The sequence below is a fragment of the Balaenoptera borealis genome (genome assembly GCF_965194805.1).
Source record: "Balaenoptera borealis genome assembly, chromosome: 6".
Lineage (NCBI taxonomy): Eukaryota > Metazoa > Chordata > Mammalia > Artiodactyla > Balaenopteridae > Balaenoptera > Balaenoptera borealis.
In genome coordinates this window covers 122,457,992-122,476,006 of record NC_138863.1, presented here as the reverse complement: position 1 = coordinate 122,476,006, position 18,015 = coordinate 122,457,992, and the positions used below count along the sequence as shown (strand labels likewise).

General features: G+C 37.5%; 1 protein-coding gene and 1 long non-coding RNA gene across 2 annotated transcripts in view; one reads left to right on the top strand and one right to left on the bottom strand.

The window, feature by feature from the left end:
- CNTNAP5 (contactin associated protein family member 5) overlaps positions 1 to 18,015 on the bottom strand; it is an 862,652-nt gene that overhangs the window by 641,514 nt on the left and 203,123 nt on the right. Inside the window, exon 2 of the mRNA XM_082397815.1 lies at positions 2,047 to 2,151. Coding sequence (XP_082253941.1) covers positions 2,047 to 2,151 — 105 coding nt within the window. The remainder of the gene's footprint in view (positions 1 to 2,046; positions 2,152 to 18,015) is intronic.
- Positions 1 to 18,015, top strand: part of LOC309631478 — a 571,739-nt gene that overhangs the window by 451,310 nt on the left and 102,414 nt on the right. The gene's annotated exons all lie outside the window — the stretch shown is intronic.

The following is an 18,015-nucleotide window of genomic DNA, read 5'->3' as shown; positions in this document are numbered from 1 at the left end:
AAGGAGGAAGGTCAACTTCCTTTCTGCCTACGCTCATGCTAACCTTGAGCTCAGGCACACGGGTGCCCCCATGAGCAGGATAATGATAATAAATTGAAGCAGAGATATCTGTGTCCTGTCGATATCTGTCCATAAAGGGGGGAACTGGCCTATGATCAGACTCACAGCTTCTCCAGAAACTGCCAAGGAGCTACTGAGGCAGTCATGACCTTCTGCCACCGCACGATTGGGTGGGACTGAGACCAACTCTGGCTCCGGATGCCCTGTGGGAGAGCCTCTATTAAAATCTGCCAACCTGTGTTTCTTACTGAAATGACAAATGTAACTCCCTGCCCCGGTCTCTCTCTACCCTGCAGTGAGAAGGAGCTTTAGAATGTGCAAGTCTGGTCTCAGTCTGCACACGACGCTTCAAGGCAGGCATTACTCGTCCCCTTTACAGATTAAAAAAAAAAACAAGGTTGACAGCAAGTAAGTGACTTACAGATGCTCACAGAACTTGTAAGTAAACGCCACAGCCAGCATTTGAACTTGGGCGGAATACTTCCCAAACCTCTTTTCTCTCTAATACACCCTTCTTAAACCTGTGTTAGTAAATCAATTTGCTAATGTGGTTGGGAGCAAAACTGTGGATTCACATGACTTAGATTTGAATCCAAGCATTTCCCCTTCTTAACCTCATGATTTAAGGCACATTATAAACTTCATTGAGCCTCAGAAAACCTATCTGAAGATAAAAAGGTAATAATGCTTACCTTGTAGTATCTTTGTGAAGACTAAATAACATAATATGGGTGAAATGCTTTATAAAATTTTTGGCACAGAGAATTCATGAAAAGGCAGTGTTAGTACAAAATTGTCATTAATATTTCCCTGCTGGGTCTTTGATTAACCATTCTTTTCCCTTTAGAATACCATTCTTCAATTCCTCTCTCAACAAAAACACAGAACTTACTAAGTTTTAAGTTATTGATTGCATTATACCAGAATACTTGTGATGTGTAGTATGAAACAAACAATAAGTATACAAATAAAAATTACAAATCAATCTCACTCTGAATGGAGATTCAAAATCAGAAATTAAAATGTAAACAAATTAAATCATTCTGCACTTTACAAAGAAAAATATCAATAGCACCTCAACGAATTAGGACTTACTCCAGAATGTAAAGATGGATCAACATTGGAAACTTACTAATGTGATTGACCTCATGTATCAATGGGAAAATATAGTCAAGATTAAATAATGCGAACTCTCCCAGATCAGTGTACCTCTTGAAACCGCATATCAATTTTTTCTTAACTTGAAAAAGTGTTTAGAGTGTTCACTAGGTATGTCAATAAACAAATATCATCAGTTATTTCAAGTCTTTGAAAACTAAAAAATTCAACTATAGAACAATATATATATATATGCATTATAAATATTATTTAAAATATATCTCTCTAGATATCCAGCATCATATTTGTTAAAGGCATTTCACATGAGACATTAGTTAAGGGTGTCTGCACTCCCTTCACTCATATGCTATAAAGATACACATTCAGCATTTAACCACAGTTATCTCTAGCTGGTAGCATTACACAATTTTTGTATTTTCTTACTTTTACTTAATAGCGTTTTATATTTTTAATATTAGAAACATTTATTATATTGTAAAAATTAAAGTTATTGAAGGAAAAATCTTGATAGATTTCATTCTTGCTCATGATAACATGCTATTATAATAGTATATTTTGGTAGCTATTTATGTTAGATGCATGAAATATAAAAATAGAGCAAATTAAAAATATTTGTTCACAGAGGCGTTTTATGATCATCAAAGAAGAAGGTGGGTTCAGGGGAACAGTAACCAGTATAACTAGTATTCTTTGAATATCCATTATGTGCTGGGAAACATGGTTCCATTCTTTTAATGCCCCTCTACCCATTCTTCTCCTGAACACTGCTCTTGGACAGGATCCCAGCACATGGAGATACTCCCTTTCTTCCATTTACCCATTGTGTGCTTATTCAGCGCTTGCCTTTAGAGTTTGTTACCTACTCACCAACTCTTCGGTTGAGCTGAGCTGGGATGTGAGTACCATTGAGGTCTGAGGAGCTGGAAAAAGCCACTGGAGAGAGCAAGGTTGCTAATGGGTCATCACAGTTGTCTAGAACGAAAGGGGAGAGAGAGAAAATTCCATTAGCAAGAAGTGTTCCATAAAGAGAGAACTCAAAGCATTAACCACTACCACTTATTAAATACCTCCTCTGATCAAGGCTGGTACTACTTGTTTCCATGTGCTGTTTCATCGACTCCTCACAACAATCCTCAAAGACAGGGGTTAAGTTTCTTTCACAGTTGGGGAAACTCAAGTTCAGAGATGTTAAGTAGTTTGTGTAAGGTCACAACACTAGTAAACAGCGTGGCTACAATTCTTGCCCAGATTTGTCTAACTCAAAATCCAACTATCCCTCCATTCCTTTGATCAACCACTTGAGCAAAGCCTCAAATTATGGTTAGTGAGCTTCTTCTACAAAAGAGGAGATGGTTTAAAAATGGGGAACATTGTTTAACTACTCTCTCATCTTCAGTCCCTAAGGACTCTTGTACTAGTTCTATCTAGAGGGACAAAATAACTTAGAATGTCTCACTCCTAGTTGCGTGAAAGTCTTTGGAAAATGAATTACTGATTTTAATAATTCACTTCTATTCTATGAAGTAGTAGAGAATAGCCCCCAGCCTTCCCTAAATGTGGTAAGTATGTATCCTAAGACTTCTTTGATGCCCACCAGATGTGGAACAGTGTGGAGCCATGGGCAGAGATGTGGTCTTGACAAGGTAGATATGCTCCTCTGATTGTCCTGACCATCCAATCTCATGCCCAGGACTCTGCTCTTCACAGAGCATATTGGAGCTTGTAATCATTCATTTATATGTTTGCATTCTCCAATAGGGAACATGCTTTTTGTGGGATCTTAGCAAATAATCTGGCATATAATAGGCTTTCAATAAAGGTTTACTCAAAGGATGAAATGGTGAGTAGAGGAAGGAAGTAATCAATCAATCCACCTAACAGTACCAACACTCTTACCATTTTTCCATTTTGTATACAATTGATCTTAAAGAATATTGCCAAATGAGTTCATGAAATCTAGACATACCTCACTCAAAACAAATTTGAAACGTGTTTTTCAGTTTGAATGTCAACTTCATGGTGTTAAATGCTCTCAGGAAGAGCTGAGTTGACATTCTTAAAAGAAAATGTACATAGGATTATGAGGTTGCTTGTTTACACAGCAAATTCTTAGGGAGCAGTATTTCATCTAATTGCAGGAAAATTAATGAGATACATAAGGATTGAATTTTGTTTGTTCAATGTGTTAAAAAAATCAACTGGTAAAATATATTTTGAGTTTTTCCCAAACACAAATGTTTGAAAAATATTTTGAGGCATTTAACAAACACAAAATAGAGCCAGATCCTCACTGAGGAGGAATAACACAAAAATCAGAGCAAGGGAAAAAAAATCAGAGCAAGGGCACCTCAGTAGTTACGGTCATTCTGAGAATAGAAAACAGAACTCAGGGCCACTTTACCCCAGGCCTAAAATGCAAGTGAGAGGGCTTGCATGTACCCTTCCAACACAATTGTTTGGGAACATGAATTTGTTACTCTATTTATATGTTAGGAAACAATACGAACATAATGGAAATCTTCCATTTGCTTATGCTAGTTTCATCATCAGGAAACAGGTGAACGCCAAAGCTTGAACCCAACTGGACTGAGCCCCAGAAGAATGCACCACACACACACACACACACACACACACACACACACACACACACACAAAGCACCAAAAAGTATTTCTCTTCCCAGCCATGTTACGAGCATTACCTACCCACATCTGTAGTTACAGCTACCATCCAATTTCAGATAATATCCCTCCACCCCTACCCAATAACTCACAACCCTCCTAACACCCACTTCCACAAGCAAACTGAAGATCTTCTAAAGGTCAAGTACCATAATTATTATAGTATTTATGTATTTCTTAAACATATAACATGTATAAAACTCTGCTATCATTTTTTTCAATATTTTTTCTTGAAGTATAGTTGATTTTACAATGTTGTATTAATTCCTGCTGTACAGCAAAGTGATTCATTTATACATATATATATACATTCTTTTTCCTATCCTTTTCCATTATGGCTTATCATAGGATATTGAATATAGGTTTCTGTGCTATACAGTAGGACCTTGTTGGTACTGCTACCATTTTTATTAGGTTTTTATGTGTTTGTTTTTTTTAATTGGTTGCTGATGACATTTTTGAGTATTGTGCTCCTAACCCTATTTTTTTTTCCCCAGGTAGAAATTGAAGTAACCTAATCATTTCAATTTAATTTAGTCCAATAAATATTTATAAGGTCCTACTTTATGCTTGATCTTCAATAGGCATTGGGATACATTTGAGTAAAATTGAGTGTCAGACTTCAAGGAGCTCAGAGACCATTGAAAAATATGAAGATATAAACAAGTCAATAAATGGATGGGATGGTTGAGGAGAGTTTTCACCAACATTACATCCAAGCCAGTTACATGAGTACCTAACTGGTCAGATGTCCAGGCAAGTGCTCTTTCCCATCTCCTCCAGCCCTGTGCAGTCCCCCTTTCCACCAGGCACTGGCCTCGGGGGAAAAGCAAGCTTCCAACCACACTGGCCTCCTGACGTCAGCTGCTATTTCCCCACTGCCCAGTTCCTCTTGTGAAATGTACCTTCTTTGTATCTCCATTTATAGGGTCAGTGTTTCCATTTTGGAAATTGGTAAACCCATTGGAAACAATCTGTGCTAATGGAAAGGTCCAGAGAGGATTCTTCAGGGCCCCTTTTCTCATGGACCCTGGACATTGCAGTGGCCTTTAGAGAACATGTCTGAGCTTTTACTCCCCTATCCCTAAAAGTGATAAGAATGGGAAAGTTTCCAATCAGAAAGAAAGAAAGACCACCCCTTCCTCCCTGGCCAATAGGTAGATCCCTCTCTCTTCTCTACGTCAGATGAACAAACCTGACAAGTCACCTAAACTGAGAACAGACCAGGACTCAAATTGGTAATCAAATTACTCCTAGTGGTTGGGAATTAAGAATTTGTCCATATAAGCATTCTCAATGCAAAATGTGTATTACTTTTAAACCTGTCCTGTTCTTAAAGCAGAGGAGAAACAATCTAGCATAAATGAGGACAGTACAGTTGACACTTAACACGGGTTTGAACTGTGCAGGTTCACTTATACCAGATTTTTTTTTCAATAAATATGTTGTACAGTGGTATAGGATCCGTGGTTGGTTGAAAACAGGATGAGGAACCTCAGATTTTTCACTATGTTGGGGGTAGGTGCCCCTCAGCCCACGTTGTTCAAGGGTAAACTGTAATTAATTTTTTAATTAATTAATTAATTCCTGATTTGGGAAGGCCGGGGATAGTGGATGGTGTCAGGATGACTAAGACTGAGAGAGCCTCGTTCTAGACTGGTTTCTTCTCTTGCCTTGGTGACTCCAGATAATACATCCCAATGCACTAAGCTGTATCTCCATTGTCCGCAAAATCGAGAGAGTCATCTCTGCCACATCTAGCCATAGAATCACTTTAAAGATGGAATGAGAAGAGATGGAAAAAGTCCCCCTTTAAAGGATAAAGCACAGAATAAGCCCAGGAAGTAGTATGTGAATTGTCTGTAATATCTGCTTGCAATCCAGAGCAACCATTTTCAACAATTTTATTCCTGGGATCTCGTGTGTATGTTACAAAACCTGCACAAGAATTGACATCACCAGAAGCTCTTTTGCACTAAAGGTTTGTGGTCAACCTGAAGAGCAGGACGATAGGAAGTACGGGGGAGGGGAAGGGGTGAAGACACACAGGAGAGGGAGGGTGGCATTGCATCCCCTCTGTGGGTTGGCAGCCTTCCTGAAACGGGGCCGACATTGCACCAAACACATGGCTAGGAAGCAAAGACACAAAGTACCATCTGCTCCACCATCCCTGCAGGCTTTAAATAAGCAGACCCATGTTGTTGTTAAATCTTAGGAACCACTCACATCTCAGCCTTCTGACAGTGTGTTTGCAAGCTAAATACATCAGTCGGTTCTTCCAGAAGTGTGGTGGATGTTTATTCGTATTTACATAAGGAAAGAGGAAAGGGTGAAGAAATTCTGGGAGGGAGAGAGATGTTTGAAGTTTAGGAAAAACATAAGGCGGGACTCGAAGTCAGGCTTCCGGTGGAACACAGAACCTGGAGAAACCATGATGATTTTTCCAGAAATGAACCGCACTTCACAGATGCAATGGCATAGTAGAATATTTTCAAAATATTTCCTTAAAAAGCCCATTCATGGGCTTGTTCTCTCAAAGATGTGTTGCACAAATCAGGGGAAATTAAAAGGCTATTTAAAAATGCAAACCTTTTTTCACATTATTACTGTCCAATTTTCTTTGACAAATAACTGCCACCTTGTTTTCCTTTACACCATAAAGGTCACCTCCAAACCCACCCCTTGCCCAGGCAGATAAAAATCCAGACCTATCAGTGGGTGTTGAATAACCCCAGTCCTATTTGCAAATGACTTAGCCCCACATTCATAGACTAAGATGATGTCAAAACCAGAAGGAACCTCTGAAATTGTGGAATTCAAGCCCTCCCTTCACTTTACAAATGAGGACCTCAGGGTTGAAGGAGATGACAAGCTTGCTCCGGATAAGTTAGTTAATTAATAGACTGGCCTGGATGGAAACCCAGGTTTCCTCAATCCCGGACGGTGACCACTAGGTCAGAATTACCTGCCGCCTGTGCATAAATCTGGAATCATTAGTTATATCATTCTTCATAACATTTGTTTTAACAAATGACTTATTTTCTGCAAAAGGCAGGGTATGGTTTTATTTCCTGGATAACAGAAAAAATGTTGAAGAATAGTCTATAATTTTCAAAAGAATTTGCATTTCTTACCTTTTTTTGGCCTTCTTTATTTCTTCCTTTGACACTCTCTCCTACCCACCAAAAAAGGGGCAAAAAAAAAAACCCACAAAGGCAGGATGAAAGAAAAGAAATGTACTTGTTTCCTGATTAATATTTGTATGCATATTCAAGGCCAGCATTTTCTTTGATATTTTTAATCTGAAGAAGTGGGGATAATTTTTCCCTTAATATACATGTACAGTTAAATACTAAAGGCCTTCTTTCACCTTAATTAAAAGGTAAAGGCACAAAAGAGAATTCTGAGTAAATATGATATTTACACAGCTTCTTAGAAATAATCATTGACTCTTTAAGATGATTCTACTTTAAGTAACATTTTTGGTTGTCAGTGTATATTTTTATTCATTATTATTAGAATACCAATGGAGTTACAGATGGTAACTGAAGTTAAATTGTGAGCATCTCCTTGATTACCAGAGTAAATTGTCTGTATATGGGGATTTGGAGCTTAAGGGATTCATTTGTATTTATAGGTGAGATAAAATTCCTCTTAGCATTGCACACTTAATGGCCCACTTTGTTTAAAAGACATAAAGCATGTGTTTTGTGTAGTGCCTACAATGAGGCTTAAAAGTGGCAACTCACGCTTTTAGCTTCATTTATTTTTCCCCTTGTTACCTATAATTTCACTTACTAAACAACAAAAATAAATACTCTAATATTACTCTTGACTCTGACCCTGTCCCTATTTTCCACCATGAAATCCTAAAAGATAAATTACTGCATGATGCGCAGACCAAGAAACATGACTCTCTAAAATGAGTCATGAAAGGAAGGTCAAACCGTCTCTATCCTGACATCCATCTCCACCATAATGCAGTGCTACTTGCCTTTTTTTTTTTTTTTTTTTTGATTCTCAGTTTAGGGATATCAGGCTCACAATTGATTGCTTTGTTCTGTTTTTTCTCTTCTATCCTTAAATCTAATTTATCAATTACTTAATCTGATTTAAAAAAATGTTTCCTAAGCCCCTCAGATGGGAGGCATATGATATACTAATCATGTGTGGGATATAAAGCGTCATGTTGAGCAGGGATTTTTTTAACTACAGTACTTAACATCTGGGACTATGTATATGTCCAATAAATCTTTGTTTAGGGAAACAGTGAAAGTTACAAGCCTTACCATTTTTTGTTGTTGTTGTTGTTGCTTAGAAAGATCTCTCAGATTTATACTCTATTTTTTTTCTCCCTTGCCCACTACTTGATCCTAATTCATGCTTTTAAATATCATGTTATGATTTTATAAGTCTGCTGAGTTTACACTGGGCTCTACTATCATTGAAGCATTCTTTCTAAAACACTGTTTTCAACATATATTCTTCCCCATGACTTATTAGGCATGCCAGCCTCAATTTGGCTTCCAGAAGTAGCATCATGAAAATGAAAGAACAAAGAAGAAGTTATTAACATAAAACAGGTCCAAACTGAGCATAAGGCAGGGTGTCACTGATGAGGGGTCACAGGATGATCAAAGAGTCAGAAAGTAACATCCAACAAGCAGACATCAGGAGTACGGGGCTTGTTGTTGGGATACGCTTTGGTCAGGGGACCATGCCCTCCAAAAGAATCACTCAAGATTGTGAAATTCAAATATGCTAAAGCTATCAATTCTTTAGGATTATGAATGGTCCCTCTTAGCTTAACTGAATTAGCTAGATGACATGAAATCTTGGATGTGTAGAAAAGGTAAAAATCATAGATGAAAAGGCTTAGAAATTTCTGGAATATGAGAAGCTGAGATTGGTGGCTGGATTACTAGGGACGGTTTTAAAAGAGACTGATAAGGAAAAAGCAAATCTTTGAAAAAAATAAAATTTTATCTCTTTTAAAATTTCCTAAATCCAACTTTGTTTCTATACACTCCTGTACCCTTCTCCCCATCTCCACCTATCAATATTCCATGCAATACACAGACAAACATGCGTGTACACACACACACACACACACACACACACACACCCCATTAAAAAGTAGAGCCAAATCCAAAATTTACTGGATTTTTAAGCAAAGCTAAATACATGAACAAATGGGATGCATGATACATGATAATCTTACAATGATAAGATTGGGAAAATGGGAAAAATAAGATTAAAAACTTTAAAAAATGGCAAGAAGAAAGAATGTATTTTAACTTAGTGCATGGTTCAAGTGATTATGCATAGGATACTAAAAGGAAGGAAAGGCCACAACTGGAGAATTGTAAAGATAGTGCTTCTGTCAATTCAGGGCTCATCAGAGTTGAGAATTTCTTTCCTCGAGCTGTGTCTCTCAAGTAGATATCTATTCTTTTTTGAATACACTGGAGCTAAACTTCCAATAGCTGATAGCCTGTACTGAGTGGTTCTAAATTACACTGAAAATCCTGGTTATTCAGGAAACTACAATCTTCACATGCAGCTCGATCAATCCATACACATTTATAAAACCCTCTTCATCTCTAATGGGTCTAGGCCTAGAGCTCCTAAAGGAAACACTACAATCTCTGTGTGTCATCAATCTACTCATGAGAATTTAGGAAAAATGCCTGATTGAAAAGATAGGCTTGAGTTGGGGACTGGCCAGCTGGCTGATAGCACAACCCCATGTGGGTCAATGCCAACCATTTATGAGTGGATGGAATAAACATGCACTGATAATTCGAACAAATATGGATTCTTATTGGTCTTTGTAGGTGAGAAAATAATGTCAGCTCAGGGACAGCAGCAGTGGTACTTAAGAGCATAATCTGGCTGTGTGTGTGTGTGTGTGTGTGTGTTTTCTGGACCAGTTGGAGACTGCAGTATATCTGGAAAGAGGCAGACATTGGAGCCCAGCCCAGTCTGAATTCAGATCCTGACTCTACAGCTTACTAATTATATGTCCTTTGGGAAGTTATTTAATCTCAGTCTTCTCTATGTATAATGGAGATCATAACTATATCCAGGCTTGTCGTGAGAACAAAAAGAGACAATTCATGTTAAATATTTAACCCAGTGATTGGCACATGACTGGATACATGTTAGTTTCCTTTATTTTCTATCCTTCTTCCTTCCTTAGATGCAAGCTCATCATCTCCAGCCATTGCTTTTTAAAAAATGATCTTTCTTATACCCTCTACTATGCCTTTTTTTACTTTGTCCATCCAGATGGTTTTAAGACTGTTTCTTTATCAGCTCTTCAGGGTACATAGGATAATTCTGCGCCAAGAGCTATTCTGTTTATGCGTTGCGTATGCTCCAAGACAAAACACAGTACACTTTCTAAGTTTTATCACATTTTTTTCTTGGATGCATTCAATAGTTCTTAAGCACAATGTAACAGGCATCCTGCTATCTGGTCCACAGACTGTTGAGCCTAAAAGGGAACAGGAAGCACAGCTCTTACATAACATTACGAGGGATGAGGTTGTACAAAACGTTTGGATTTCTTTCTAGTCCTTATACTTTATTTATTAAAAAAATCTTGTGACATGTTAAGTAGGGCCTTCCATGTTTGTGTTTTTGGATTATAAGCTTAAAAAGCTGGGAAACACTGCTTTGGGTGAGACAGTCACATCAATTTGTATTTTAGAAAGTTTGCTCTGATTTCAGGCAGGAGAATGGAGTGTGTGTACGTGTGTGCATGTCTGGGGTGAGGATGGGGGGAGGAGAATGAGGGTAAAAGACTGGTGACAAGAGGACCCGTTCAAAGCCTATAGAAATAGTAAAGAAGAAATAATAAAGGCCTGAACTAAAACAATGGTAATTGGGATGGGGAGAAAGTAAGGCAATTTAGTTATATAAGAATCATCATTGCCTGCTGATTTGAAAGGGACGTAAGAATGAAGGATCATGTCAAGATTTCTGGTGTCAGTGACGCTCTATTTTGTTATCCTGGAGTCTTGGGAAGCTCAAAAATTGGTTTCTAAAATTAACAAATTTAAATCAAGCAAAAGAGAGACAATGAATGAATCACACATCAAAATGATGTCCAAATGATACTTAAGACTCCTCATTTTTCTTTTAGATAAATATAATAAGTAGTATCAGGGGAGTAAAAAATATATATGTATGTATGTATGTGTGTGTATATCTATCTCAGATGGCAAGTCATAAGATGTTATAAAGAGATGCATTCTTTTTTCCATATTCTTTTCCACTATGGTTTATCACAGGATATTGAATATAGTTCCCTGGGCTATATGTAAGACCTTGTCGCTTATCTATTCTCTATATAATAGTTTACATCTGCTAGTCCCAAACTCCAAATCCATCCCCCCCACCCATCCTCCCCCTTGGCAACCACAAGTCTCTTTTCTATGTCTGTTTCTGTTTCATAAATAAGTTCATTTGTGTCATATTTTAGATTCCACCTATAAGTGATATCATGTAATATTTGTCTTTCTCTGTCTTGCTTAACTTCACTTAGTATGATCATCTCTAGGTCCATCCATGTTGCTGCTAATGGCATTATTTCATTCTTTTTTATGGCTGAGTAATATTCCATTGTGTATATATACCACATCTTCTTTATCCATTCATTTATCGATGGACACTTAGGTTGCTTCTATGTCCTGGCTATTGTAAATAGAGCGGCAATGAACATTGTGGTACATGACTCTTTTTGAATTATGGTTTTCTGAGGGTATATGCCCAGTAGTTGGATTGCTGGGTAGTATGGTAGCTCTATTTTTAGCTTTTAAAGGAACCTCCATACTGTTCTCCGTAGTGGCTGTATCAATTTACATTCCCACCAACCATGCAGGAGGGTTACCTTTTCACCACACCCTTTCCAGCATTTATTGTTTCTAGATTTTTTGATAATGGCCATTCTGACTGGAGTGAGGTAATACCTCATTGAAGTTTTGATTTGTATTTTTCTAATAATTAGTGGTGTTGAGCATCTTTTCATGTGCCTCTTGGCCATCTGTATGTCTTCCTCGGTGAAATGTCTATTTAGGTCTTCCACCCACTTTTTAACTGGATTGTTTGTTTTTTTGATATTGAGCTCCATGAGCTGTTTGTATATTTTAGAGATTAATCGTTTGTCTGTTTTTTCATTTGCAAATATATTCTCCCATTCTGAGGGTTGTCTTTTTGTCTTGTTTATGGTTTCCTTTGCTGTGCAAAAGCTTTTAAGTTTAATTAAATCCCATTTTTTTATTTTAGTTTTTATTTCCATTACTCTAGGAGGTGGGTCAAGAACGATCTTGCTGTGGTTTATGTCAAAGAGTGTTTTTCCTCTGTTTTCCTCTAAGAGTTTTATAGTGTCTGGTCTTACATTTAAGTCTTTAATCCATTTGGAGTTTATTTTTTTGTATGGTGTTAGGTAGTATTCTAATTTCCTTCTTTTACATGTAGCTGTCCAATTTTCCCAGCACCACTTGTTGAAGAGGCTGTCTTTTCTCCATTGTATGTTCTTGCCTCCTTTGTTGTAAATTAGGTGCCCATAGGTGCATGGGTTATCTCTGGGCATTCTATCCTGTACCATTGATCTATATTTCTGTTTCTGTGCCAGTACCACACTGTCTTGATTACTGTAGCTTTGTGGTATAGTATGAAGTTGGGGAGTCTGATTCCTCCAACTCCGTTTTTCTTTCTCAAGATTGCTTTGGCTATTTGGGGTCTTTTGTGTTTCCATATGAATTGTAATATTTTTTGTTCTAATTCTGTGAAGAATGCCATTGGTAGTTTTGCATTGAATCTGTAGATTGCTTTGGGTAGTACAGTCATTTTCACAATATTGATTATCCCAATCCAAGAACATGGTATATTTCTCCATCTGTTTATGTCATATTTGATTTCTTTCATCAGTGTTTTATAGTTTTCTGAGTACAAGTCTTTTGCCTCCTATGGCAGGTTTATTCCTAGGTGTTTTGTTCTTTTTTTTTGCAATGGTAAATGGGAGTGTTTCCTTAATTTCTCTTTATGATTTGTCATTGTTGATGTATAGGAATGCCAGAGATTTCTGTGCATTAATTTTTTATCCTGCAACCTTACCAAATTCATTGATTATTTCTAGTAGTTTTCTGGTGGCATCTTTAGGATTTTCTATGTATAGTATCATGACATCAGCAAACAGTGACAGTTTTACTTCTTCTTTTCCAATTTGTATTCTTTTACTTCTTTTTCTTCTCTAATTACCATGGCTAGGACTTCCAAAACTATGTTGAATAAGTGAGAGTGGACATCCTTGTCTTGTTCTTGATCTTAGTGGAAATGCTTTCAGAATTTCCACCATTGAGTATGATGCTTGCTGTAGGTTTGTCATATATGGCTTTTGTTATGTTGAGGTAGGTTCCCTCTATGCCCATTTTCTGGAGAGTTTTTATCATAAATGGGTGTTGAATTTTGTCAAAAGCTTTTTCTGCATCTATTGAGATGATCATATGGTTTTTATTCTTTAATTTGTTAATGTGGTGTATCACATTGGTTGATTTTCATATATGGAAGAATCCTTGCATCCCTGGGATAAATCCCACTTGATCATGGTATATGATCTTTTTAATGTGTTGTTGGATTCTGTTTGCTAGTATTTTGTTGAGGATTTTTGCATTTATGTTCACCAGTGATATTGGTCTATAATTTTCATTTTTTGTGATATCTTTTTCTGGTTTTGTATCAGGGTGATGATGACTTCATAGAATGAATGTGGGATTGTTTCTCCCTCTGCAATTTTTTGGAAGAGTTTGAGAAGGGTAGGTGTTAGCTCTTCTCTAAATGTTTGATACAATTTGCCTGTGAAGCCATCTGGTTCTGGACTTTTGTTTGTTGGAAGATTTTAAATCACAGTTTCAATTTCATTACTTCTGATAGGTCTGTTTATATTTTCTAGTTCTTCCTCATTCCGTCTTGGAAAATTGTACCTTTCCAAGAATTTGTCCATTTCTTCATGGTTGTCCATTTTATTGGCATATAGTCATTTGTAGTAGTCTCTTATATAATCCTTTGTATTTCTGCAGTGTGAGGTGTGTTTTCTCTTTTTTCATTTCTAATTTTATTGATTTGCATCCTCTCCCTTTTTTTCTTGATGAGTCTGGCTAAGGCTTTATCAATTTTCTTTATCTTCTCAAAGAACCAGCTTTTAGTTTTATTGATCTTTGTTATTGTTTTCTTCATTTCCAGTTCATTTATTTCTGCTCTGATCTTTATGATTTCTTTCCTTCTACTGACTTTGGGTTTTCTTTGTTCTTCTTTCTCTCATTGTTTTAATTGTAGGGTTAGATTGTTTATTTGAGATTTTTGTTGTTTCTTGAGGTGAGATTGAATTGCTATAAACTTCCCTCTTAGAATTGCTTTTGCTGTGTCCCATAGGTTTTGGGTCATCGTGTTTTCATTGTCATTTGTTTCAGGGTATTTTTTTATTTGTTCTTTGATTTCTTCAGTGATCTCTTGGTTATTTATTAGTGCACTGTTTAGCCTCCAAGTATTTGTGTTTTTTACAGTTTTTTTTCCTGTAATTGATTTCTAGTCTCATAGCACTGTGGTCAGAAATGATGCTTGATATGATTTCAATTTTCTTAAATTTTCCGAGGCTTGACTTGTGATCCAAGATGTGATCTATCCTGGATAATGTTCCATGTGCACTTGAGAAGAAAGTGTATTCTGCCACTTTTGGGTGGAATGCTCCATAAATATCAGTTAGATCTATCTGGTCTATTGTGTCATTTAAAGCTTGTGTTTCCTTATTTATTTTCATTTTGGATGATCTGTCCATTGGTGTAAGTGGGGTGTTAAAGTTCCCTACTATTATTGTGTTACTGTTGATTTCTCCTTTCATGGTTGTTAACATTTGCCTTATGTATGGAGGTGCTTCTATGTTCGTTGCATAAACATTTATAATTGTTATATCTTTTTCTTGGATTTATCCTTTGATCATTACATAGTGTCCCTCCTTATCTCTTGTAACAGTCTTTATTTTAAAGTCTATTTTATCTGATATGAGTATTGCTACTCCAGCTTTCTTTTGATTTCCATTTACATGGAATATCTTTTTCCATCCCTTCACTTTCAGTCTGTATGTGTCCCTAGGTGTGAAGTGGGTCTCCTGTAGACAGCATATATATAGGTCTTGTTTTTGTATCCATTCAGCCACTTTATGTCTTTTGGTTGGGGCATTTAATCCATTTACATTCAAGGTTAATATCAATATGTATGCTCATATTACCATTTTCTTAATTGCTTTGGGTTTGTTTTTGTGGGTCTTTTTCTTCTCTTGTGTATCCTTCTTAGAGAAGTTTCTTTAGCATTTGTTGTAAAGCTGGTTTGGCGGTGATGAATTAACTTAGCATTAGCTTGTCTGAAAAGCTTTTGATTTCTCCATCAAATCTGAATGAGATCCTTGCTGGGTAGAGTAATCTTTGTTGTAGTTTTTTCTCTTTCATCACTTAAAGTATATCCTGCCACTCCCTTCTGGCCTGCAGAGTTTCTGCTGAAAAATCAGCTGATAACCTTTTGGGGATTCCTTTGTATATTATTTTTTGTTTTTCCCTTGCTGCTTTTAATAGTTTTTCTTTGAATTTAATTTTTGTTAATTTGATTAGTATGTGTCTTGGTGTGTTTTTCCTAGGGTTTATCCTGTATGGGACTCTCTGTGCTTCCTGGACTTGGGTGACTATTTCCTTTCCCATATTAGGGAAGGTTTCAACTATAATCTCTTCAAATATTTTCTCAGACGCTTTCTTTTTTTCTTCTTCTGGGACCCCTATAATTTGAATGTTGGTGTGTTTAGTGTTGTCCCAGAGGTCTCTGAGATTGTCTTCAATTCTTTTCTTTCTTTTTTCTTTATTCTGCTCCTTGACAGTTATTTCCACCATTTTGTCTTCCAGCTCACTTATTCATTCTTCTATCTCAGTTATTCTGTTATTGATTCCTTCTAGTGTATTTTTATTTCAGTTATTGTGTTGTTCATCTCTGTTTGTTTGTTCTTTAGTTCTTCTAGATGTTTATTAAACATTTCTTGTATTGTCTCAATCCATGCCTCCATTCTGTTTCCGAGATTCTGGACCATCTTTACTATCATTACTCTGAATTCTTTTTCAGGTAGATTGCCAATTTCCTCTTCATTTATTTGGTCTTGTAGGTTTTCACCTTGCTCCTTCATTTGTGACATATTTTTTTGCCATCTCATTTTTTTCTTTTTTTCTGTTTATGAGTGGGATTGTGTTCCTTTCTTACTGTTTGTTTGGCCTGAGGCTTCCAACACTGGAGTTTGTAGGCTATTGGGTAGAGCTGGGTCTTGGTGCTGAGACGAGGAACTCCGTGACACCTCACTGTGATGAATATTCCCTGAGGTCTGAGGTTCTCTGTTAGTCTAGTGGTTCATACTCAGAGCTCCCACAGCAGGAGCTTCAGCCTGACCCTGGGCTCGTGAACCAAGATTCTGCAAGCCACTTGTGCTCAGTTGTTGCTGGGTGCTGCTTAATTACCAGAGAGTTTCTGTCGAGGATTTTTAGCCCTCTTTGAGTCCAGACCTGTTATCTGAGTGGGATCTCTCTTTTCAGAACACAGACTCTTTCAAGACGCAGACAAAACTGTTGTTTGTTGCTTTACTTGAGGTTCAAATCACTCACTAATCTTTCTGGCCATGTCTTATTCATCCAGCTCTGGGGAATTCCTGAACCAGGTCTGTTTTGCCTGACAGGCAGCAAGCCAAACGCTGAGTTGTTAAGGCTTGGCAAGGCAGCCACATGAGGAGACTGGTGAGCATGCCTCACACCTACCTCTCCAAAGCAATGGCTCGGAGATGCATTCATAATTGCCCAAAGAGAGGTGAGCAATAAGCACTATATTCAGCAAAAAAGAAATATTCCATTGACCTGAGGAAGGTAACTCCCCATGCCTTCAGAATGAAACTTTAGTTCCTTGCTTCTGTATATCTCTTCACGGTCAGACTCTTGGTTACTTTCCTTTGGACATTCCTTACTGTTCAGTTTGTGCTCACACCTGCCAAATTCCTGGCAGCTTTCAGGGAACCCTGTGTCACCACTCTGTGTCCCTCCATATGTGACTCTGTCCTGAATATCTCCTGTGCTGCCTTCCTCTTGCCCACCCATCAGCCCCTGCTCCCTGTACAGAATGCAGTTGCTCCCATAAGCATGCATTGATCCTTCCAGGCAGAGAGAACCACTTTCTCCTTTGGGGGTCTTTACTGTCTCATATGTCCCTCCCTAGGAGGAACTGTCACAGTGATGGGCTTGTGTTTTCATGATGTTGTCACACATCTGACCCCCAGATTTTGTGAGGGGGTACCATGTCTTACTTATCTTTCTACTGCCATTGCTGTTCACAGTGATGATCACAGATCGGTTGCTCAGTCATTGTATGTTAAGTAGAATTTTAGATAAATGGAGGACAGTCTTAAATTGAGATTAAAAATATGGGTAGGAACTGAGCAGTTCTCAGAAATTGGAACTCTCTGGGCAACACTAAAGAGACTTGTTTGCCCAAGTCACACAGGGGAGGGAAATCAAGACTGTGAGTGCTTTCAGGGAACTATATTCAATATCCTATTATAAGCCATATGGAAAGGAATATTAAAAAAAGAACTTATTGCTATATATATACACATATATATGTATAACTGAATCACTTTGCTGTACACCAGAAATTAACACAACATTGTAAATCAACTGTACTTCAACTAAAAATAAAAAAATAAAAATAAAAAGACTGTGAGTGCCTGAAGAGAATTTTGATGAATCATCATCATTATTTTTATATGTGTACAATTTCCAAATACAGACTTTACTTGATCTTTGGAAAACAGCATCTCAGGCATGTAGGACAGTCATAACGGTGATTGTCTGACAGATGAGGACACGGTTATCAGCATCACACAGATATTGGCTGGGAAGGCAATGTACCTGGTCTAACCTTAGACACCCTCGTTCATAGGTAGAAAACCCAAGTCTCTGAGAGTATTGGGCATGAACCTTGACACATGGAGGGGAACCTGACCGTAAGTCTGAGTGTCCAAGCTCTGACAGGTCTGGAGTGTGAAGCAGGATGGAAAGGCCCCAGCTCTGGGTCCCA